The sequence below is a fragment of the Typopeltis vanoorti genome, chromosome 9, assembly GCF_054136105.1.
Source record: "Typopeltis vanoorti isolate ZY-2024b chromosome 9, IOZ_Tvanoo_1.0, whole genome shotgun sequence".
Lineage (NCBI taxonomy): Eukaryota > Metazoa > Arthropoda > Arachnida > Uropygi > Thelyphonidae > Typopeltis > Typopeltis vanoorti.
Window position 1 is genome coordinate 105,567,883 of NC_143557.1, and position 25,095 is coordinate 105,592,977.

At 35.5% G+C, this 25,095-nt stretch overlaps 2 protein-coding genes across 7 annotated transcripts in view; one reads left to right on the plus strand and one right to left on the minus strand.

The window, feature by feature from the left end:
• The window catches only part of LOC150103378 (protein C19orf12-like), a 61,269-nt gene extending 57,075 nt beyond the window's left edge, over window positions 1-4,194 (minus strand). The window contains exon 1 of one of the 6 annotated variants that reach the window (XM_090398114.1): window positions 4,140-4,194. The gene's annotated coding sequence lies outside the window, so the exon portion shown is untranslated. Of the gene's footprint in view, window positions 1-3,740; window positions 3,867-3,891; window positions 3,952-4,043 lie in introns of those variants that run through there. The other 5 variants (XM_090398113.1, XM_090398115.1, XM_090398119.1 and 2 more) reach the window with 5 other exon arrangements.
• Window positions 4,195-4,298: 104 nt separating this feature from the next.
• LOC150103379 (uncharacterized) overlaps window positions 4,299-25,095 on the plus strand; it is a 33,320-nt gene continuing 12,523 nt past the window's right edge. The window contains exons 1-3 of the mRNA XM_090397952.1: window positions 4,299-4,412; window positions 10,468-10,612; window positions 17,850-18,311. Of these exons, the coding sequence (XP_090254078.1) occupies window positions 10,486-10,612; window positions 17,850-18,311 (589 nt within the window). The 5' untranslated portion in view covers window positions 4,299-4,412; window positions 10,468-10,485. The remainder of the gene's footprint in view (window positions 4,413-10,467; window positions 10,613-17,849; window positions 18,312-25,095) is intronic.

Consider the following 25,095-nt stretch of genomic DNA (forward strand, 5'->3'; position numbering starts at 1 on the left):
ATTAGGACACCTCTCGGCAATACTCATAGAAGGGGTGTAAGTTCTGTTCGCTACAAACTTGATATTAACTAGGTCTACCTACTCACTGATGAGACCCCAATGAGGGTGGAAACTGGTGCAGGACGGATCTGGCTTTGAGAGGCTCCACTTGGAGGTAGGTTTTTGCCTGTCTCTGAGGGGCCACCACTGAGATTATGGCTTTGCTTGGTGGTGGGGTGAGCCTGCCACTGGGTAGAGCCAATGCTGAGAAGTTCTTCTCGGTGACGGGGTGAGCCTGTCATCGAGTGGAACAACGCTGAGTTGGGCGATCTTTCGGGATCGTCTTATTTTTAGAGCCCGCTTCACCTATACATAAGGTTCAAATCGGTCTGGGTAGTGACCTTCTCTCATAATGTAGAACAGAAATACAGCTCCTAGGAGCTAAGTTCACATTATGGGTAAATATCAAGAATAGTGATCGGAGCTTGCTCCACCTTAGACATGAGTTGCCTCAGCTTGCACTACCTTTAGGGTCAGTTGCTGCAGTATCCAGGTATTTGCTTACACTTGGAATCGCCGAACTTTATATAGTTTCTACTATATTCGGCATGAAACTCTGAGTTTCTTATTCGGCTAAGAAACGCTATGGGATGTAATATCCCTTAACTTAAACAAGTGTTAACAATAGTTACTATAGATGGTAATTTATAGTTTGCAATTGAATAAGATTACATTTTTAACAGCATTTATAGTATAACAATAAGTTATATATATATATTTTGCAATTTTTGCTTTTAATGTATTTAAGCGCTGTAATAACTACAGCACTTCAATATAATAATTTTTTTTTTTTCTTTCTGTTGATCTCAGTTGAGATGTAATGTCGCAGCTTGCATTCTCGAAGCTTTTTAATGAGCTTAACTGAGGATGACACCAGTTAATTATTTTTTTATTGATTTAATTGCTGTGTCGGAAGTAGGCTGATGTTTGAGAGGTCAAATGAATGATCTGAAAGGGTCTGATCAAAGTGAAATTGCCAATATATTCTGGTGTTATTACATCTGTCTTGATGGTTCACATTCATTTTTATTGTGGTCTTCTTTTTGAACTAATTAGGAGACTTTTTTTTTTTCACTGTGACAGCCTTTCTATATGTTGAATTTTTTCTTGACAATTATTCATAAGACTATTACACTTTTTTTTATCTAATCTTTGTCAAGTAGCTTTATTTTATTCTCCTACATGTTTCGCCAATCTTTGTCTATTGGCATCTCCTCAGGGAATACAAACTAGTAAGCTAAAATGAAGGTTACAGACTAGATTATAACTGATGGTTCTAATTCATACAAAAAATCTGTATTGTGCGTGTCTCGTTAACGTGATTCATAACAATTACGTCATGAGCCATAACGAATAAATCACGTTAACGAGGCATGCACATTGTAATGCACAATACCAATTTTTTGTATGAATTAGAACCATCAGTTATAACCTAGTCTGTAACCTTCATTTTAGCTTACTAGTTTGTATTCCCTGAGGATGCCAATAGACAAAGATTGGCGAAACATGTAGGAGGATAAAATAAAGCTACTTGACAAAGATTAGATAAAAAAAAGCGTAATAGCCTTTCAATATCTTCTGAGCTTTTAATTTGTATCAGCTTTGAAGTTTGTGACTTCCTCAAGAATATCTTGGTATCTCTGATCCACAAAAATTGGTAATTTTTTTTCTGTTTTTGCTTTTCTTGCTTGGTACAACAGATTCTGGTTGAATGGTGTTAAATATTTGGATAGGAAGATTGGTGTATTGTCTTGCAATGCATTCAAGCCCTTGACAATTGGTTTTTTCTGTCTGCTGGATTTTATGAGATTGTCTTACAAGCAACTCCACAAGAGACAAACTATGATTAGTGCAGGTCGTGGCCAGCCTTGTTTTTTGCTCTTCCTAGGAATCCGATTTATGGTCTGAATGCCATTAAGCTGTAGGGAGATATTAATTGCATGGCCTAATTTTAAGACTATGTCTCTGAGGTTTTCTGTAGGTGCAGTTTCAGCAAGGCTGTTTATGACAAGATCTTCTTTATGTTGTTGCTGATTTAAACATTCGTATTGTAGTTTTAGGGAATCAAGTTCTTGACGGAGTTCGGATGTCTCTTTCATCAAATTGTGTTGCCTGTCAGTTAGTGAGTTAATGCTGATTTTAACGTCTTTTAGCATTTGCAACACTTCTAAATTATTATGTTTGACCAAATCTTCATATTTGGTAGTTTTTTTTGTTATTTGTTCGTTCTGTTTGTCAAAGAGTTCTTGCACAAGATCTACTAAGCTGGCTTTTATAGTCTCTAGACTGTTTTCGATTAGTATATTTAAAGTATATTTATAATAATAATAAAATAACATAGAAATATTTTGGGAAAATTTGCAGAAAAGAGCAGAGCAGCTAATAATGGTACATACTGGCTGGATTTCTGTTCAGGTCATGAACTAGTACACAAAAGGTACACAAATTCACATGGAGAGAAAATGCATCAAATAAAAGTCTCATTGAGACTTATTTCTAGCAATACCCCTGACCTTAATTTCTGCCTTTTGGGTTACCTCAAAAGCATGGTGTATTGGGGCAAAGTTCTTCACCTAGCAGATTTTAAAGACAAAATCGCACATCATGTGCAAAACCTTTTGACAGATCAGTTGCATTCTTCTGTAAATTAATTTTATTAATCGCCTATGCTAAATTCATGCATTAAATATATGAATATCATTGTCTATTCTTCTGTATTGGTCTCGCAAGGTAATTGAGATCATGGATCATCTGGATTACCTTGCAGCATGTCAGCTTAATGTGATATGTTTTTTTTTTTGTTTTTTTTTGTATCACATTAATTTATTAAATGAGTAAAATAAGCATCAAATAATGAATTTGTCATCGACTTTGAATCATTTCACAATCACATACCATCTAGTTCACATTCACCTATTTTTCTCTCTCTCTCTCTCTCTCAGTGCAATATATTTACCCTACTGGACATTTTTGTTATTGTCAAAATCTCTTTGATATATATATATCAAAGAATGCTGTTTTTAGCAGAATTTTGTTTCATTACACCTGACAAGAAATTTATTGATCTCATCAGTGGGAGCTAAACCCATTAGGATCCTGGGAGCTAAATGAATGCAGAAGTAATTTTCCACATATAAATAGCAAAATGATGTATCACCATATTATTAAATTACTTTTTTTAAATTCATTTGTTGAGTTGTTTTCCTTCCATTAAATATGAGTTTTATACAGCACTTAAGCCTAAAACAAGCAATAATATAATTTCTTGTCAAATATAGTTTATTTTCTGATCAAGCGAAAAAACTTGCTACAACTATCTCTCATCAAGATATTTGAATAATATAGTGGTACACTATATTATTTTCCATACACAAGTTTGTAACTTGTGTATGGAAAATATTACTTCTGCATTGATTTATCTCTCAGTATTTTCCTGGATCTGATTTCCACTAATAAGACCTCAGTACTATGGTGCATTAGTCGTGGAGATAGTTCACGTACAAGCTTTTACTTGCTCACGCTTGGGTAAAGAGCAATATCATTTCTTTTCAAGTATAATGTACTTTCTAAACAGCGAAAAAAACTTGATGCAATTTTATTTCAATCCCTTTACTAAAAAGCTTCCAAACCAAATTTTAGGATGTAATATTTTCTTTCATGATTTACTTTGATGAACGTATTATTAACTCAAAAAAATATACCATCATAAAAATCAGTTGCATCTCTTTTTCTGGGAATGAGTCACCTAGTGAATTTTGCCGGTCTCCCTTCGGCATACCCATATTCCATCTTATAACCCGAGGTAATTACAGGACTATGGTTGACTTTCGGTAAATATTTAAAATAAATTACCTGTTCACGACAAATCAACCCTTCAAACGGAAAAAGAAATTTAGTTAACTTGGCAATTGAGCAGAAGCTTAATTTTAAGATGCCAATTTTGAAAAAGGACACATTATTGAATAAAAGGTACAACTAACAGCAGTGTTATGCGATAAACATACCTAAAATCAATACCTTATTGGATATAAATATAATTCACCTGATAGTCCAAAAAAAGAAATCTAAATCTAATTCCGAAACTAATATTACTTAAATACCTCTTTAAAGATAACAAAAATATATGAAACACGTCTCAAGCAGCGTCACCAAAACACATGTTCTGTCATGTGATAACCATCACCTGATGTTTAGGCGTTTTGATTGGTCTTTGGTACTAGCAAATCGCAATTGCCATACTAATATTGGTACTGGGTTGTCATCAGACACCAACTAGAAACAAAGTGTTGGTGTTGTAAATACTATTTCGTTTTTGCATTGTCTTTGTTCAGTAGTTTTTAATCGCAGTTTAAAAATCCAGTTTGCATTTAAAGGTGAGGGTATCGTAAATTGGATGCATTAATGATAATTGCTAATGATGTTTTGTCATTGACTTTTTCTCTATGAACAAAAATGAATTCATTGAGACAAATTGTCAATACTTGAAATACTAATCTGAAACCGGGAGGGGATGTGCCTCGGTAAATACATTGGCATTATTTTCACTTTCTTTCATCTACGATCAGTGGCGCACCCAGAGGGGTTGCGCCACTGATCGTAGTGGGGACCCTGCCCCCCCCCAGAAAAAAACACTAGAAAAATTTCCAAAAATCTTTTTCTAGTTAAAATTCATGTTTTTTTATTTATGTTGTGTCGTGTCTTCTATTTCTATACTACTTATGAATTAGCGATCATTGCAAATGCTCAATCATAGGTCGTATGCGATGCGTAGTTCGTATTCTCAAAACGTCTACTCAACTCCCCCCCCCCCCCCAAGATTAAATCCTGAGTGCGCTACTGTCTACGATGGTTAACTTATTAAAATATCAATACATGTATCTATCAATACATGTTCGGCTACTGTCTTGTGAATGTTAAATTTAGAATCCAAAGATTTCAGTATAAAGCCTTTACAGTATTATTAAAGGTAGTAGACTGTCTTGTTTTTTTGTTGTTGTTTTTTCTTGTTTACTATGTATGTTATTGAATTGTATGTAATTATAGTACTTTTTTCCATTTCTTGTATTGAGTGCAAATATGCAATTTTATGATCAAATGAATTATCAACTGTATTAACTTTATTATTAGTAATAGTACTACTAGAACATTCTCCTAGAGTTGACTTATCAAGAGAGAAGTTTTTATAGCAAATACAACAAAAGTCTCACCATGGAAGAACCATTCTGAAGATTTTCAGTTCATTTACATCCTAGCACAACACATTCTGGAAATGAATTCTACTAACTCACAACTTCCACATTAAAAAAAAAAAACTTATTCATCACTCCCTGTCACTTCTCCTTGTTCTGCTGTTCAAAAAATTTCTCCCATATATATATATCATCGTTGTCATCATCAAATTCCTGATATGTACCCCCAAGGAGTGTACAGGATATTATGATAGTACTACATGAAGAACTTACATCATTACTTCATGTATTACAATCATAATATATATATATTAAATACCTCTTGACAGCTTCAATGATCATCATATCAGTGTGTGTGTGTGTTCTGTCTGCCAAACTCTACAAATTACATGCTTCTGGCAAATCCTCATAGCTAATGTTAAGCAGTCTTGGAATTATTTTATCATCTACCTATACGCCCACTCTAAAATATCCTCATTTCCTAAAAATCCTGATCATCAGATTGATCAGAGCATTCTACAAAAGGGATCCCTACTACATATTGCAAATATGGTAAAGACAACTCATAGGATTGTGTTATAATAAGAAGGATAAAGATAAGTCCCTTGAATTTCAAATTTCCATCATCACTCAGAGATCCTCTACTTCCTCCAGTAAATTTCTCTAAAGTGTATGTCTCTAAATCTCAAGGTTCAAAACCTTACATCTGACAACTTTAAAGTGATATTTCCAGCTTATATATATGTCATCCTGAGGTGCTGCATCAGAGCTATCTCCAGTAATGCTATCTAGCTTTGTATCATCTTCATACAGTTCAATATTTTCCTTCAACCAGTAACAATATCATTGATGTAGAGGACTAAATAATGTTCTCTTATTGAGTGAGTCCTATGAAACCTCATTGATAACTTTCCTTTTTCCTAATATTGCTCCTCTGTATACAATTCTTTGATATCTATCAGAAATATAGCTGCTCCCAACAAGTCAACCCCACCTTCTGGAAGTGTGGCCTCTTTATATAAAAGGGACTTTGGCATCAGTGAGTATTCTTGCTATATAAGAATACTTTCCTTCTTATCTTCAAGTATTAGGCATTTGCCTGTTCCTGCTTCACTGGTCTTTCCATCTTGCAGCTGATCTTCCTCTCTCTTTCCCTTTGATCTATATTTATCTATCACTATTTCTATAATTCATATGCTTCATTACTTTCCTAGTTGGAGGAAATGCCAACTAGATGACCTTCATCAGATGATCCCCAATAAGAAAGGTGGTGAAATAACACCACTTTTCTTATTGGGAGGGGGGGGGGGGCCTGAAGTGGCTTTTGCTATATTTGGTTCCCAGCATATAGGTTCTGGTTTCTGTTTCCCAGTCTTTCGACCTGTAGTGTGTGTGATATCTCTCAAGTTAATGCCATACATATTGTAGAGATCCAATACCTCTCCCATCTTTGAAGGTAAGGCAGTTCTGTAGGCTGGCAACTGGAAGGCATATGGGATCAAACTAGACAGTGACATAATTTGGATGCTTCCTGATCTGCTAATGCATACTCTCACTGCTATCTGCATGGGCAGAGCATATCTGGATGAAGGCTGCATAATGGTGGGTGGGTGGGTGGTGCACTGTTGAGACCACATTATGGCATGGAGTCTGGATGTTATTCTCTGTATGGGTAACAGGTCTAAGAATATGTTCCCCTGCTCTTTTCTTCTCCACCTTTGCGATACCAGCAAGAGTAAGATTAAATAAATGTTTTTATTGTAGTTAAATTAAATAACATTCCTCCTTCAGAAAATTTTTAAAAATTAAAAAATACAAAAAAAAAAAAATTTCGTCCACATTCACATCACTTTATATTCATGATATAAACAAATAACATGCATCATTACCTGCAGCCATCCAGAGAAATCTCTTTTTGACTCAAAATCTCTGTTGAAACTACACTTACACGATTCCTTCTGTGCTTTTGTGCAATCTGACATTCTTTATCATCATCATCAAATTCCTGTCATGTATCTTCAAGGGGTGTACAGGATATGATAATACTATATGAATAATTTACATCATTACTAACTTCCTATCTACAATTTTCCTCCAAATCAGTCTGTTACATGTCAAGACTCCAACATTATCAGATCTTATATTTCTATCTTCTAAGGCACTTTTTACCATATCAATCCACCTATATCTTGGTCTTCCTCTGGGTCTTTTTCCTGCCAACCTGGCAGAGAACACTTGTTTTGCTAATCTTTCCTCACCCATTCTGTTTAATTGACCATACTACATTGGATGCTGACAATGTCAAGTTCTTTCCTAATATCCTCGTTTTTAATATGATATTGCATTTGATGCCATCTGTTCATGCCCCTAATCTTTCTTAGGACTCTCATATCTGTGGTCTCTAGCTTTTGTCAATTTTTTTTACTTCTGACCCAGCTCTCAGATCCATGTTAAAATAGGTTTAAACGCTGTCTTGTATACAGCTAATTGTTTTGACTAATTTCTCTCTTATTCCATATAAATTTCTTCAGCTGACTTCCTACCATACCAGCTTTGTTGATTCTGTTGTCTATTTCCATATTTAATTTACCATCTTCACTGCAAATCGTGCCTAAGTAGCTGAAATGTTTTATTTGTTCCACAGGTTCTCCGTTCATAATGCAGTTGACATTTTCAACGATTCTTCCTATTTTCATTGGCTTTGTCTTTTTATTGCTGACCTTCATACCATATCTATCACAACAGTTATTCAATTTAGGGAATCTTGCGGATTTGTTTAGAAGTATAACATCATCTGCATAAAGCAAAGCGCTGACATTAACATCTCCAATTTTGATATCATGTTTAATACCACTTTCCTTCATAATGTGATCCATATTGATAATGAATAACAGAGGGGATAATGTACATCCATTTCTGACACGAGATTTAACATTAAACCATCTTCCTGCACTTTCTTCAATTCTAACTGCTGACTTACAACTCAAAGACTAAGTATTGCTTGATATAATGCCCCATCGACACCATATAACTGTAGCATATTGATTAGCTTTTCTCTTTGCACCTTGTCATATGCCTTTTCCAGATCTACAAAACTTAAATACAGATCTTTGCTATATTCCCATGATTTTTCAACTATTTGTTGTAAAGTGAAGATCTGATTCCTGACTGTCTGAATGTTTTGGCTGAATCTAGCTTGTTCTTCACCAAGCTTTCCTTCCATAATCCTTCTCGACCGTTTCTCAAGTATACTTGCATAAATCTTACCAGGAAACCTCAGTAGAGAAATACCTCTGTAATTCTCGCATTCAGTTTTATTTCCCTTTTTATATATGGGTACTGAGAGAGCTCAACTCCAATCATCGGGAATTCATCCCCTCTTTCCAGACCTTTTGAACTATGCAGTACAGCCATTGTAAGACTTTTATACCTCTATAATGAATTTAGTTTAATCCTTTATCCAAGTGTAAACAAACAAAGTTTGCACCATAAATATCTTCAGGACTGAGGCAACTCGTAGTAAAGGTGGACCAAGTTCTCATCACTTATCTTAGTATCTCCCATAAACATCTCCTTGCAGACATATAATTCTATGCATTAAGGGAAGGGCCACTACCCAGACTGGTTTCGACCTTTATTGAATGTTCAAGTACAGGTCAAATTCCAAAAACTCGGTGTTGTTCCCCTCAGTAACAGGCTCACCCTGCTACTGAGAAGAACCCTCAGTGTTGGCTCTATCCCATGGCAGGCAACCTACCACCAAGCAGAGCCGTTCGTTTGCTCATATGTCATCTGAGGGATAACAGCTACAGCCTTGCCTCAGTTAACTTCATGGGCTACGGCATTGCCACTCATCACCCAAGCTTTCCAACCGGTTTGGAGCTTTATTGAGGTCTCTTTAGTGAGAGCCAGACCCAGAGGTGATACCAAGGTTGAAGCAATGCAGAAGTCATCTTTACCTATGCATGTTGCCAAAAGGTGGCACACCTTATTATTAAATTACTTTGGATTAGAGAAAGATGTTGGAAGGTTTTCCCACTTGGTTAGACTATAAATTATATTATTTAGTTTAATCCTTTATCCAAGTGTACGCAAACAAAGTTTGCGCCTGAAGTATCTGGGGCGACTTGTAGCAAAGGTGGACAAAACTTCACATCACTTGCCTTAGTATCCCACAATGCAAAGCACATCTCCTTGCGGACATGCATTATGGGAAAGGTCACTTCCAGGACCGGTGTCCACCTTTGCTTCGAGTTGTCCGAGTCCTGAAGATACTTCAGGTGCAAACTTTGCACCATAAGTATAAATTGGATAAAGGATTAAACTAAATATATAATTTATAATCTAACCAAGTGGAAAAAAACTTCCATATCTTTTTCTAATTCAGAGTAATGTAATAATAAGGTGTGGCAACTCATATAGGTAAACATGACTTCTGCATTGCATTGCATCAACCATGGTATCACCTCTGGGTCTGGCTCCCACTGATGAGACCTCAATAAAGGTCGAAACCAGTCTTTGTAGTGACCCTTCCCATAATGCATAGCAGTATACATGCCCTCCCTCGATGTGTGCTTGGAGGTGTCACATAATAATTATAAGAAGATACTGTCATTACTTTTTTTTTAATCCAACATCATAATTTTTCCCTTCTGCTGTAAACAATGCCTGATCTCTTCTGCAGTTCTCTATAGGAAAATGATATTTCAGGAGTGAGTTAACTGCAGTTTAGAAATTTGAACAGTGGATATTTTGAAGGTCGCACACAGAGTAGATTATTTTAATTAATGATATCGTATAGCCAGTATAAGTTAATGGGATTACACACAGGGAAGGACAAGAACAAGTTATATAAATATAATGGGAAAATGAGAATGAGAAGAATATATTGCCCAATCATGGGATTGTGAATGAATTTGAGAGTTCGGTGTGATATGCTGCTGGCTGAGTGAGACTTCCCACGATGAGTCTGACTTTGTGGAGGTTTATTAATAATATGTATATTGGACATATTAAACAACCAGTGTATAAGAACTAATTCTGCTACTAGAAGTAAACTGTCCTCTTCCTTCACTAGCTTTATCTCTAAAGAACTAGAAGTTCTTAAATGATGTTACAAAATTAGTACTGCTATATATTTTGGGATATTTTTTTAAAATCATTCTTTCATGATAGTTTTATGCTAAGACAAAACTGTCAAATATTCTTTAATGTTATTATGTTTTTTTATCTTTTTCAGTTTCCATTCAATAAAGCTATGTTTACTGGATTAGCAAGTTATATTTTAGGAGAAAGTAAACAGTTGGAGAATACAAAGAATAAATTTTCAGTAAAATGTGATATCTGGGAAACAGAAGATGACTGGCTTTTAGTAGATGTTGATGGTAAGTAATTTTAATACATAGAAAAGTATTCTTATGAATTAAAATTATTTCTCTTAAGGTGATGCTGATAATGCATGAAACTAAATTAGCAGCTGGATTAATCTTCGAACTTTTTTAAAATAAAATGTTTTTAAACATTTCTAAGAAACTGGCTGTTTTGTTGAACATTTCAAATTATTCATTGAAATTTGCTGAATAATTTACATTGAAATTATTCAGTGAATTATTTTAGTTGTATACCTGTAATTGAAAAAAAAAGTGAGAATGTAGTAGCAGAAAGCCTGTTGAAATTGTTTATTCCCATTATAATTTATTCATCAAATATATCATTTATAATACATTTCTTTTTTTATTAAGGGGTGCAGTCTTTTTTACAGTTAACAGCTTTTTGCTTGATAATTACATTTTGTTTATTTGTACTTCAAGGCATGAGATTAAAAAAAAAAAAATAGGTATGCCACTAACTAGTATTATTATGAAATTTTGTTTTGATTTTCTTCTGTTGCAACTGGAAAATCACTTGAAATCTTGTACCTTCAGTCCTACTGCAAAGATATCACATGGTTATGACAGTCACCCTAATTATAAAGCAGGGATACATAATAATATTATTATTATTAATTATTAAGAGAGGTCTCCAGAGAGTCAGGGACTCATATACTTGTTCTTGAATTCATTCACACTGTTTGCACACACCACCCTATGAGTGAAAAATCGAGATTTCACTCCATTCTTAGCGGCATTCATTCTTTGCTTCCAAGGATGCCCTCATGTCTTTTTCCCATCCTCCATAAAATCAAAAATTCCATCAAACGAAATCCTGTATGACCTTTAAGTCTCAATCATATCACCCCTCTTTCTCTTGTTTGCTAGTGTCTGCAATCTGCAAATTCTAAATCTGTCTTCATCATCAGTATTCCACCATCCTGGTATTGTTTTTAACACTCTCCTTTGCACTCTCTGTTCACTGTATCGGAATGACAATAGTCCAAGTGAGATCTTATCAACTCCTTGTAAAGAGGCAAAATGGCATCATTATCTTCACAAGTGAAAATTAGTTTCGCCATTGCAGTTATCTTTTGAGTTGTATTTGCAATCTTTGGTACATGGCCCCTGAACTTCACCTTCCTATCTACTAACACTCCAAGATCCTAGCCTAATCAGTTTCTTCTAGCATAATTTCACCAATATAATATGACATAGGATATCTAATCACACCATAAGTACATGTTTTTTACATTGAACTGACATCCATTTTCCCATGCCCACATTTCCAGCCTATTCAAATCATTCTGCAAGTACTGCATAATAGCCTCATGCCTGATTACCCTACCTATCTTTGCATCATTAGCAAATAGCTGTACGTCACTTGTGGTACACCACTGGTTACCTTAAATTTTGTAGACTCACATCCTCTATATACTATACAGTGAGAGTGATACCTTTAATGACATACCAATCTCACTGTAGGAGGTCAGGATCCCCCCCCCCCTTGAAAAGGGGGGTACAGCAGTAAAACAGTTTTGCAGGCTGGCTGTCGGATAGTACACAGGACTCAACCAGTTAGTAATGAATCTGGAGGCTTTCTGATCAACTAGCGTCAAATCCTTCAACCATGTTTTTTGCCAATTCATGACTGGATGGAGACCAAATACTGTGGCTGCAGGGGAACTGCAACCCGCATATAGACATGACACTGTGTCCCCTGTATGGACAATATGTTTGCAAGTCTGTCACCTCTCACTGCATGCCCCACTTCCTTTTAATCTCTTCCTCACTAAACACAATGAACCATAACCAAAAGAAATGCAATTTTGCTGTGGATCTCAAAAATTCTCCCCACACAAAATAGTTAAAAAAACCATAAAAACAAACAAAATTTAAGCAAATAACCCACCAACACTAATTCTTATAAAAAAAAAGTTTCCAACACCTGTGGCCTAAACAGCAATATAAATGATGTGCACCATTACCTACCATCATTTTAATCAGAACTACTATTACTATCAGAACCTCGACTGCCCAAACTACACGTTACACAGTTCTTTCTGGCACAAGGGTGGCATATGTACATTTGTCAACCTGTCCTTTTCATATGCTATCTCTATCACTCTTCAAACTCCATGAATCACTCAGACCTTTTCAACTAGCTCTGTCTAAAGCTTGAATTTCTACATTCAAAATACCCCTAATGGTGAGGTCATCCTTCTTGGGGACTTCAATGTCTACAGCTCATATTGGCTCCCCTTCTTCAGTTTCACTGATCAAGAAAGGGATGCTGAAGTATTACCTATCTCAGATCATCAATCTTCCTACCTGAAAATTCCCTTCCATTTGCCAACACACTTGACCTCTTCCTAACAAGCTTGTCTTCCAGGTATACTGTGGTTGTCATTTCTCCTCTTGGTAACTTAGACCACAACCTGATACAAGTCTGTTTTGCCACAGAGCAACCTTCATCCACCAGGTCACAGTCTCGTGTCCTTTGGCACTACAAATGTGCCAACTGGGAGGACCTCCATGTCTTCTATTCCTTCTTCCCATGGTCCAACTACTGCTTCATTTCTTCTGATCCAAACACCTTCTCAGACCGAATAACAGAAATCATCCTCACAGGAATGAAGTCTTTCATCCCTTATTCCACTCCAAATTCTCAGCCACCATCCAAGCCTTGGTTCTCAAAAAAGTGTGCCAATGCTGTAAAAGAAAAAACCTTGCAAAAGGATCATTACTAAATCAGACATTGAAAGGGCTAAATGCTGCAAACTCCCCTCCTACCCAAATGGCAGTTGCTCCTTCAGGTCCCTTGCCAAGGCCATTTGGGGTGGATAGAAGTTGTCCCTAACTTACTGACATCACTCTTCTCTTCAAACTCCTGCATTGGCACACTTTTTTGAGAACCAAAGCCTGGATGGTGACTGAGAATTTGGAGTGGAATAAGGGATGAAAGACTTCATTCCTATGAGGATGATTTCTGTTATTAGGTCTGAGCAGGTGATTTGGATCAGAAGAACTGAAGCAGTAGGACAAAAAGAAATCCAAAGAATCCTTAACAACCTAAACACAAACAACATATCTGGTCCTGATGGTATCCCACCTATTGTGTCCCAGAACTAACACCTATCCTGTATTGCTTCTTCAGTCTATTCCATTCAATTGACGTTTTAAAAACAGTCAGTCAGATGACTTTCTGAGGTGAAATCTAATTTCAAATATACTAATATTACTGCAGAAAAAATGTAAGAGTTTAAAAACAAAAATCACACTTTAGATAGCTAATGGAAAATTCTGCGAAAACACTGATGATTCAGTCAGGAAGACAAGTGGTGAAGTTGTATGCAATGATTGGTAAATTATGATGGAATAATGAAGTTAAAGAGACAGAGAAAGAAAAAATCACACTGAATATTCTGACAGGTAAGTTGCCATGAGCAGTGAGAGAGGGGAAAACCTAAGCTCTGAATAAAATAAAATGCCTTCTATTACTTTTTTCTTAGAAAATATAATTTATTTATTTATTTAACAGTGGCTTTTGCATGGATTAATCCTACCTCTTCTTCAAGCAATCTGTCATTTTTCAATAGTCTCCTTATTATCTATACACTTTTGCCATTGCTAAGCGAGATGTATGGTGAAAAAGGTAAAAGCCTTTCCTCTGATTATAAACGTCTTTATTCCCATGGCTTCACAAACAACCTCTTTCATCCTTATCATCTGGAAAATGGAATCATCCTTCAGAGAGCTCTAAATCTGGATTTTGGACAGGATGGGGAAAATCAGTCCAGCCAAATGTTGTAATAACATCCCTTGCAAAATAAGGAGTTAGGGCATTATCCAAAAAACGAATGATCTCTTGTTTCTGGAGGACCAAACTCTATGGATCCATTTTTGTCAGTTTCTGCAATGTCTTCATTTACTATTCTGAACTGATCATGGCATCTCTACCTAAAGAAAGTCCACAAGCATGACTATCTTTGCTCTGGAACATAGATACCATAAATTTGCTCACGGATGCCAGTCTTTTGAATTTCTTCTTGTGCAGTGAATTGAGATGATGTGATTCCATCAACTGTCTCTTCATTTCAGGTTGGAATAGTGAATCCATGTTTCATCACTTGTAGCTGTTGCATGACAGAAAAGTCTACCCTTCATCATCATAGCACTTGAGAAGTTCTGCATAGATTACTTTCTCTTTTTGCTCAGCATTTTTGGAATACAGCATATGGAAACCTTGTAGCTGAGATTAATGATGGCCATCACTGCTGGTTTTCTCATGCTGACTACAATGCACACTTTACAAATTGCAATATGACAATTCTCCATGATCAATGCATTGATTCAATTATTGTTGCTTTTCATCACTGACTGGCTGCCTTGAGGCTTTTCTCTGACCTCAGTTTCATTTCATTTTTTGAAGTGTCATTCAACATCTAACTGGGCTCACATCAACAGCATCATCTCCATATATATATATATATATATATATATATATATATATATATATATTAAAGATACCAAGCAATTTTAATATATATATATATGTTAGCCAGGATTTATATTAAAAAAAAAAATGTGGAGTAATGTTGTTAAGCCCAGCTGTTCTGTACAGGATATTCCAAAAGTCACTGTGTATTTTTGTAAAATAGGGTAAATTTCAAACAGATGACTTTAATGATATGATTATATATTTAAATACGTGTATATTTTTATTCAAAATAAAGTATTTAACTTGTGAATTAATTTAAAAGATCAGATCTGTGCATATGAATTAGTTAAGAGTGCATCCTGCAGATTGAACATATCCAGAACAGCAGTTCACAGAATCTTGTATTCTACTCTGAAGAAAAATCCTTACCATATTTGAATGGTGCACAACTTGCATGAAGAAGAAGAAGATTATCCAAGATAGCAGGCAGTCTGTGCACAAGATTCTGTTCTGTGATTTGTCCTTTTGGGCATGTTTGATCTGCAGATGCATTCCTGATAATTTCTGATCCTCTTCAAAGACTTTACAAACAGATTATCAGGAATGCATCTGCAGATCAAACATACCAATAGCTGGATCTGTACACATCTCTCTTTCTCTCTTCATGTGTACAGTTCCAGCTGTTTTAAATATTCACAATTTAAATACTTGTATCTTATGTAAAAATATACATATAATGAGGTAATTAAAACATTTGTTTGAAATTTACCCCATATCCCCTAAATACTCAATGACTTTTGGGACACTGTGTTACTAAGGTATTCTCACAAAGTTAGAGTATTCACAACACAGTCATAAAGGTATACAATGCAGAATTGAATAATAGTGTGAAATATTCAGTATAAAGCAATATGATAATACCTCCTTTGTGAGAATGTTTTTAAGATTTCACAGGAATGAATGCTGCCATAAATGCATAGTACGATGATATTAGTGTCATGGGTAGGCTATGGGTTAGATAATATGGAAATCTCTTCTAGAGACTAAACATGGAACTTTTTTTTTTTCAAGCTATTTCAGGCCCTCTGATAAGTAAGGTGTTGATCTCGCACTGGGCAGTGAAATTCATTTACCATCTAAAGACATTCACATACATTAATTCCTCAATAGGAATCAAATTTACAACCATTGGTTTAGAAGATACACTTGTTGACTTGGCAAACCAGACTGATAAGGCAGTTATTAGTATTTTATGTCTGATATTATTAATAGGCCTCTGTGGAGTGTGTATTTAAACTAATATTAAACTAACTTGTATTCTCTATTAATATATTGGGCTGGCAAATAAGTTCATTCAGTTTTTCAGAGTGGAATGAAACGCATTTTATTTAATATATACAATACATACTAGTCAATTATATATTGACCATCTTTATCAATGATCTCTTGCCATCTGTCTGCCAACTTCATTATGCCGCATTCATAAAATTCATGAGGTTTACTGGCGAAAAACTAATCCAGGTGTCTTTTGACAGCCTCCTCATTTTCCCGTTCAGAGAATTCTGCAACGATCGGAATAAGTGGTAATCAGAAGGTGCCGGGTCTGGTGAATACAGTGGATGCGACAAAACATCCCAGCCAAGACGTAACAATTTACTCTGGGTTGTTAACGATGTGTGGGGTCTGGCATTGTCGTGGTGAAAGACAACTCCTTTCCGATTTGCCAATTCAGGATGTTTTGTGCTAATTGCACAGGCCAGTTGCGTTAACCGTGAGCAATAGACAGTTGAATCAATCGTTCTGCCTGACGGTAACACCTCGTAGTGGACAACACCTTTATAATCCCACCACACACAGAGAGCATGATCTTCTTTGGGTGCAATCCTGCTTTCGTGGTTGTTTGCAGCGGCTCACTCTTGTGCCCCATGATCTTTTACGTACCACGTTATCATACGCGACCCATTTTTCATCATCCTCTTCAAAAATGGGTCATTTTCTTCGCAACTTCACAGCGAATCACAGTGGATATGCGAGCAGTCATATTGGCCTCAGTCAATTCATGTGGCACCCAAACATTGAGTTTTGAAACATATCCCAGCTCGTGCAAATGGTTTTCAATGCTTGTATGGGATATGTTCAGTACTGCAGCAATATCCCACACTGTTTGTGACAGATTTTTGTCGACGATATCCTTCACAATACTCAAATCAACCTCAGTCGGGCGCGAGGCGCATCGCTGATGTCGAAATCTCCAGAACGGAATTTGGCATACACGTTCTGTTAAGGCACCATCCCCATATATGCTGCAAATTTTTTTATGGGCCTCCGCAGCTCGTTTGCCTTTTTTGAAATAAAAAAGCAAAATATGTCGGTAATATACATTATATCCTTCCAGTTCTAAAAATGTGTTACACACACACGCAACTGAAGTAGGCCGAACGAAAATTCACTGAAAGGTTATGTGAAATGTTGCCTTTCAACTGCGCAATAGCATTGCATGGTAGCGCAACAATAGCGACAGGCGAAGCGGCATAAACTTGCACTAGTGCATAAACTGAACGAACTTATTTGTCAACCCAATAGTACTTTTTATATTTTTGTAATCCAACAACACTCACACTTCGTTGCATTAGCAAATTATGTTGCATTTCTTTAGTGATGGAAAAAATTCCACGCAGTAGCTATTTTTCGAGTCATAACAAGCACCTTAACTATGATCTGTAGGATTTTTACAAGTCATCAACATAAATATATACATTTTTACACTACTTAATTTTTATATATATGTAAATAAATTTTACTTTATTTCAGAATTTGTTAAACCAGATGTGGTGGATGACTTTAACATCATAGCAGTAGATAATATGGACAATTTTGTGTCTACTATACAAAAGAGTAAAGATGCAGTTATTAACACTCGTTCATCAAGTCCATTAATTATGGAAGATAGCTGGTATATAACACCTCCACCATGTTTCACTGCCACTAGCCCTTCTCCATTGGAAATTTCTCCATTGGAAAACCTCCTTATTGAACATCCAAGTATGAGTGTATATGAATCCAATCCAACTTCTGCTCCTGTATCAGTATGCCTGCCACATAATTCAAATAACCAAAGGAATGTATTGGTTAGTAGAAATAGTGGAAATCTTACTAAAGGATCTTCTTTATGTTTTTTAAATTCAGAAATTTTAAAAAAAGGTTGCAAGAGAATTAATGCATGCCAGAAGGTGAACCATCCGAAAAGTCATCACCACTCATCCTCAAAAATAGGTAATCTTAATATCTTGGTTTTCCTTTTAAAATTTCGTATGTACCAGTTGTTATTTGATTAATAGTTCTACATTACTATTTGTCATATTTCACTAAAATTGAAGTCAGTTGACAATGATGAGTATTCATTCTATAATAATAAAACAAGTTGTACATAATTCATAGTGTGTATGATAGGTTAGGTATTTTGGACTGATTTTTGTTAAACATGACCACTCCATGTATCTTTGTTGGATGAGTCTGCACCTGACATTCTAGTTCATCCCAGAATTGTTCTTCTGTTAGACTGAGATTGAGCTCTGTCAAGGCCAGTCATGTTTTCACATCATTTTCCTGAAACAATGTGCAGTAGTACCTGGTTTCATGAAAATAGTGTTGCACATTGTTGTATGAAAAGACGTGAATCTGTTCTTTAAAACTTCTGCATTGTAGAAAGCATTACATTATCCAAAAGTGTTGAATATCTGTTGGCATCTGAATCCATTCCACGAGGAATTGATCCAGACAATTACACACCTTGTCATCAAATTGCATAGTTGGAATGATACCTCAACTATAAGATGTTCCCCAGGCATCTGCCACCCACACACTCATCCAGTCAAAAAAATGATGTAATATGATTTTTTTTTTTCCCTGTCACAGTGATATCAAATAATTAACAACACGACTGTATGTTTCTGCTGCTGAATACTATAATTGTGTTTGAGTTATGGACAGTTGACCTTCCATGTAAATTGAGATTTTGCAGCTCTTTACATCACATGTCACTACTGCTAATCTGATCCCCTTTAGATTCTTGAGATTTCTCTGCCAACCTTCTGATGTGTTTATGTCAAGAGAGCTTGATGTCAAGATAATTCCAAGGAGAGAAATCTCATCTTCTTTGCAGATTTCAGTTTTGTTAAAGTTAATACTGGAAGGAATTGGTTCTTTTTTGTGGGAAATATGGCAGAACTGCCTTTTGCTAGCATTGAAATCGATGAGATTATCTAAATTCCATCGAAAGATGATGGCTTGGAGATCAGAATTGAGGGCTGTTGAGATCGATACTCTTTAAGTTGTGGTGATTTGTGTAGTGCAAGGTTTAGGTCTGTCAAATGAAAGGGAGAAGTGCAGTGTGGTGTTGCCAGAGAAACTGTGTATTGAGTTAGCAGGAAGGAGAAGGAGTCGCTGATATACAGAAGTGAGATAACCGAACCTTGTAGAGCCCACTATTAGTTGCATAATTGATTTCTGTTTGATACATCTGGAGTGTTTCAAATATACTATAATATTTAGCATTTTAATATCTTTTATTATTTCTCTTTGTATTTTTGATGCTAATAAATTAACATGTTGAATTTCTGAGGATAAATAATTAGCATGGCATTTCACACAGTTAAAAAGCATTTTTCATACCAACATAAAATGGCTAATAGATTTCATCAGGTTTATAAATATCACAATCCTTTTCTTCAGTATTATTACCATTTCCATGAAATGCCAAATCATTTGCAGTAAAAGATAATAAACATTTTAACATTATTTTCAATATATGACATCAATTTGAAATTCCACTTAGTACAGCTTGTGCAATATTAAGTCTTCCACATAATCTTCTCTGCCTCCTCAGTGGCCACTGAGCTTCTTTTAAAAAAAAAAAAATCACAGAACTTCTTACAAGATAAAAGACATTAAACTGGCAGATATAGACATGTTGGTAAGTTTGACATTCTCTCTTCACAAATATTTCTCACAAGGAGACAGTTGAATTTCTAGTGCAAAAATTTCCATCAGACATAGTGGACTTATTCAAATTTGCAATTACATCTGGTTACTTTATATGGAAGGATAAAAATATATAAACAAGAGGAAGGAACTGCAGTGGGCTCACTCTTATCACCAAACCTAGCTATTGATATATATTGATGACATCTTTGCAGTTTGGAGTCACACAGAACCAGAACTCCACTCATTTCAACAAAAAATTAACATCCTACATCCTCCTATTAAGTTCACACTAAAAAAAGAATCATCAAAAGGTATTTCCTTTCTATATGTATACATCTAGTGTAAGCAAGATGGATCCATTTCTACCTCTGATTACTGAAAACCAACTTTTTCAGGTCATTATATCCACAATACCAGCCCACCATCCATCTCAAAAATATGTCATCGTAAAATCCCTAGTATCAAAAGTACACAAGGTTTGTTCTGAAGAATCTCTAAAATCAAGAACTGGAAATTGTTGAAGAAACAGCCTTAATAAATAGTATAATCTAAGAATAACCCAAAAAATAATTAACCCCCTCTCCTATACAGCAACCCAGGCAAGAAACTAACAGGACTCCTATACCATATATTAAACTTATCTATGAACTTGTGGCCAAAATAATGGAAAAATATAAACTTTTCACTACCCATAAGCCCATCAACCAAATTCATAACCTGTTATCTTCTCCAAAAGACAAACTCTCATTACTGATGCTAGCCAGCATATATGAAGTACCATGTTTGTGCAACTTGTCTTACTATGGACAAACAGGAAGATCTGTAACTAAATGTATCTAACATCAAGACCATATCCGGCTTATCTAATCTCTCAAATCTGACCGTTCCCAACATGAATATGAAAACACTGACCACATGATTCAACAGGAAAACACCAAGCTACTGCATAAATCCATATATAAACATGAATGGTTGTTGGAAGTCTTTTCACTTGGTTATACTATAAATTAAAGATACCAAGAAATTATATACTTGGTCTAATCCTTTATCCAAGTATAAGCAAACAAAGTTTGTACCTGAAGTATTTTCAGGAGTGGGGCAACTCATATAAGAAAGCTAAAACTTCACATCACTTGCCTTAGTATCCCATAATGCAAAGCACATCTCCTTACGGACATGTATAATGCTATGCATTATGGGAAGGGTCACTACCCAGACCGGTTTCAACCTTTATTGAGGTCTCTTCAGTGGCAGCCAGATCCAGAGGTGATACTAAGGTTGAAGTAATGCAGAAGTCATATTTTCATATATGAGTTGCCAAAAGGTGTCACTTTATTATTAAATTACTATGGATTAGAGAAAGATTGTTGGAAGTTTTTTCACTTGGTTATATATACTATAAATTAAAGATACCAAGAAGTTATATACTTGGTTTAATCCTTTATCCAAGTGTATGCAAACAAAGTTTGTGCGTGAAGTATTTTCAGGACTGGGGCAATTCATATAAGGAAGCTAAGACTTCACATCACTTGCTTTATGTATAAGAAAATATGACTTCTGTATTACTTCAACCTTAGTATCACCTCTGGGTCTGGCTCCCACTGAAGAGACCTCAATAAAGGTTGAAATCGGTCTGGGTAGTGACCCTTCCCATAATGCATAGCATTATACATGTCCGTAAGGAATGTGCTTTGCATTATTGGATACTAAAGCAAGTGATGTGAAGTCTTCGCTTCCTTATACAAGTTACCCCAGTCCTGAAAATACTTTGGGTGCAATCTTTGTTTGCTTACACTTGGATAAAGGATTAAACCAAGTATATAATTTCTTGGTATCTTTAATTTATAAACATGAATGCTTATACAAAGAAAGTACTGAAGTCCTACTTCGTCAACCTAACCTTAATCATAACAACTGCTCACTGCTCCAAAAGTGTGGGAAATCGTTATCTTGAATTGTATTAAATAAATCTGCAATCTCTTATATATACTTTATTTTTAACTAATTTTTATTATTTTCAGCCTAATAGTTTTAATCCATGAACACACAACTGTATTCATAGAGGGATTCCAATTTAACCCATATGCTCTACTGTTTCTTTATTCAATTCCTTATTGTTGTTTGTACTGATGATGTCTTATGATATGTAAGACAAAATGTTTACACAATGAATTTATTTTTACTGTGGTGTACGTGTTATTCTATAGTTATGGATACTCCACAGGTGTCATTATACAAGAATGTGTACAACCTTCTCTTACATGTGATTTATCATCAAAGTCTTCCTTTATCTACATAGACTGTGTCACTCAGTATAATGTCCCATTTACTATAATGATAGTGTTTTGACAGCTTTCCTGTTGGCACCTTTTCATATGCCTTTCTGAGATCTTTAAAACTTAAATAAAGATCCTTATGTTCCCATGATTTCTCAACTATTTGTCTTAAAATGAAAATCAGATCCTGAAAACCGCTGTTTAGTTCCCCACTTGCCCCTCACCAAGTTTCTCTTTCACAGTTTTTCTTAGCCACTTCTCAACACTTAATAAAGAAATTTCTCTGTAATTCTCACATTGTTTTATTTTCCTTTTTATAGATGGGAACTATCACAGCTCTACTCCGATCATCTGGAATTCGATCTGCTGAGCAGTCGTTCTGAGTTATGCAGTTCAGCCACTGTAAAACTTTTATACTTCCATATTTAACCATTTCTGGTTGAATATCATCTACTTAAGCTGCCTTTCTGGATTTCAGGTTTTTATGGCTTTTTCTAATTATGTATTAATATCCTGATTGCATTCCTTTTGAATATTTTCTATTGGTCTTGTATCACTCTTTTTTTCCATTGAGTAATGTTTCAGAGTAATTACTTCAGATATCTAGAATATCTTTATCTTCAGTTTTTATATATCATCTTTGATTCCTTTTAGAATAATTTTTTTCTTCTGTTTTTAAGCTTTTTCAATAGCCTTCAGAATATTTTGTCACCTTCCTGATATTTGTCTTGAGTATTTTTACCCAAGTCTTCCCATGACTTACGTTTATCTGCTTTTATACGTTACTTTGCTTTCTTACATTTTTCTCTCAGGGCACATGCTGACTCACTTACTAGAAACTTTTGATATGGTTTCTGCATTTCCAGGACTGTTTCTTTAAATTGTGACCACCACTTAATTCTCATTTTTCTATTTTATCAGAAACTTCACCACACATCCTTTTTGATTCAATGTTTTCTTTAGGTCTGCCTATGAGTCTCCAAGGTTTGGTTCTTTTTTTGAATAATACTGAATAAAATCAAATAATATTTGCTTATGTAAGTTTATAGTTCACTTCCAAAAGCTGCATGATTTTGATTCTTTTTAAACGTTTCTCACATTTTTTTCCTTTTTGATATGAAATTCATTTTTATCCTGCTCAAAACTGAATCATGACCACAGCATATTGCATATCCATTCCCCCCCCCCTCCAATAACATTACACAATTTAGAAGATATTAGAAAGGAACTTGACATTGTTAGCATTCAACAATGTCTGTGCGGAGTTAATCTAAGGTGGTGTGTCCACTTAAATAGAATGGGTGAGGAAAGGTTAGCAAAACAGGGGTTTGATACCAAGATGGCAAGAAAGAGACTATCTTATGTCTTCTCTTCATGTGAATTGTTTTAAACATCTTGGGAAAACAATGCTGTTGTTTTCACCAGCTTTTCCCAAAACACTTCTACAGGGTCTCCCAAAATTCACGCAAGATTTAAATTTAACGCCATTTGTGCGGTAAAGTGTTGCCAACGAGAAAAAAAAGACAGCATGACAGCTGACAGTTCAGAGTTATTAAAAATGGAGCGCTACACGAAAGAACAACACATTTTCATTGTTGAGCAATGTTTTAAAAATAATGAAGGTTTGGCAGCTACAGTTCGCAATTTTCGTACAAAATATGGTTGGAATAGTGATTTAACTTCAACTGTGAAAAGATTAATTAAAAAATTCAAGGAAACTGGATCAATTAGTGATCTTATACACTCTGGCCGTCCTTCAACAAGTCGTTCAACAGAAAACATCAAAACAGTTCATGAGAGTGTTGCTGAGAGTCCAGGAACATCAATTCGGCACCATGGTCGTGAATTGGGCATTTCGAGAAGCTCTCTACAGCATATTCTCATCAAAGATTTGCATCTTTATGCTTACAAAGTTCAATTGACTCAAGAACTGAAGCCTACTGACCACACACAGCGAAGAGAGTTCGTTGAATGGATTATGGAACAACAACAAGTGGATGCTTATTTTTCGAACAAAATCATCTTCAGCGATGAGGCTCATTTTCATCTTGATGGCTTCGTTAATCGACAAAATTGTCGCATTTGGGGTTCAGAAAATCCACGAGTGATTGTTGAGAAACAAATGCATCCACAATGTGTCACTGTTTGGTGCGGATTTTGGGCTAGAGGCATCATCGGTCCATTCTTCTTCAAAAATGCGGCTGGTAAGGCAATAACAGTTAATGGTGCTCGCTATTGCGACATGATAATCCAATTTTTTGTGCCTAAATTGCAAGATATGGATGTGGATGACATGTGGTATCAACAAGACGGTGCCACATGCCATACAGCCCGAGAAACAATTCAATTACTGCATGAGTCATTTCCTGGTCATGTAATTTCCCGTTTTGGTGATCAGAATTGGCCGCCCAGATCATGTGACTTAATGCCGTTGGGCTTTTTTCTTTGGGGTTTTTTGAAGTTTAAGGTTTATACTAACAAGCCCACAACCACCCACGCCTTGAAGGAGGAAATTGAGCACTGCATCAACGAAATTCAGCCACATTTATGCAAAACAGTCATGGAAAATTTTGACAAAAGAGTGCATATGTGCCAGCAAAGCCATGGAGGCCATTTACCCGATGTGCTATTCCATGCATAACCCTATACTGTATACTTTATGAATCAATAAGAAATTACAATTTTTAATTAAAAACCTGTGTTTTCTATCAAAATTACTTCTTGCGTGAATTTTGGGACACCCTGTATATGTCTAGTATTCGTTTACTACCCTCCTGTTTATCCGAAACAAAGACCAA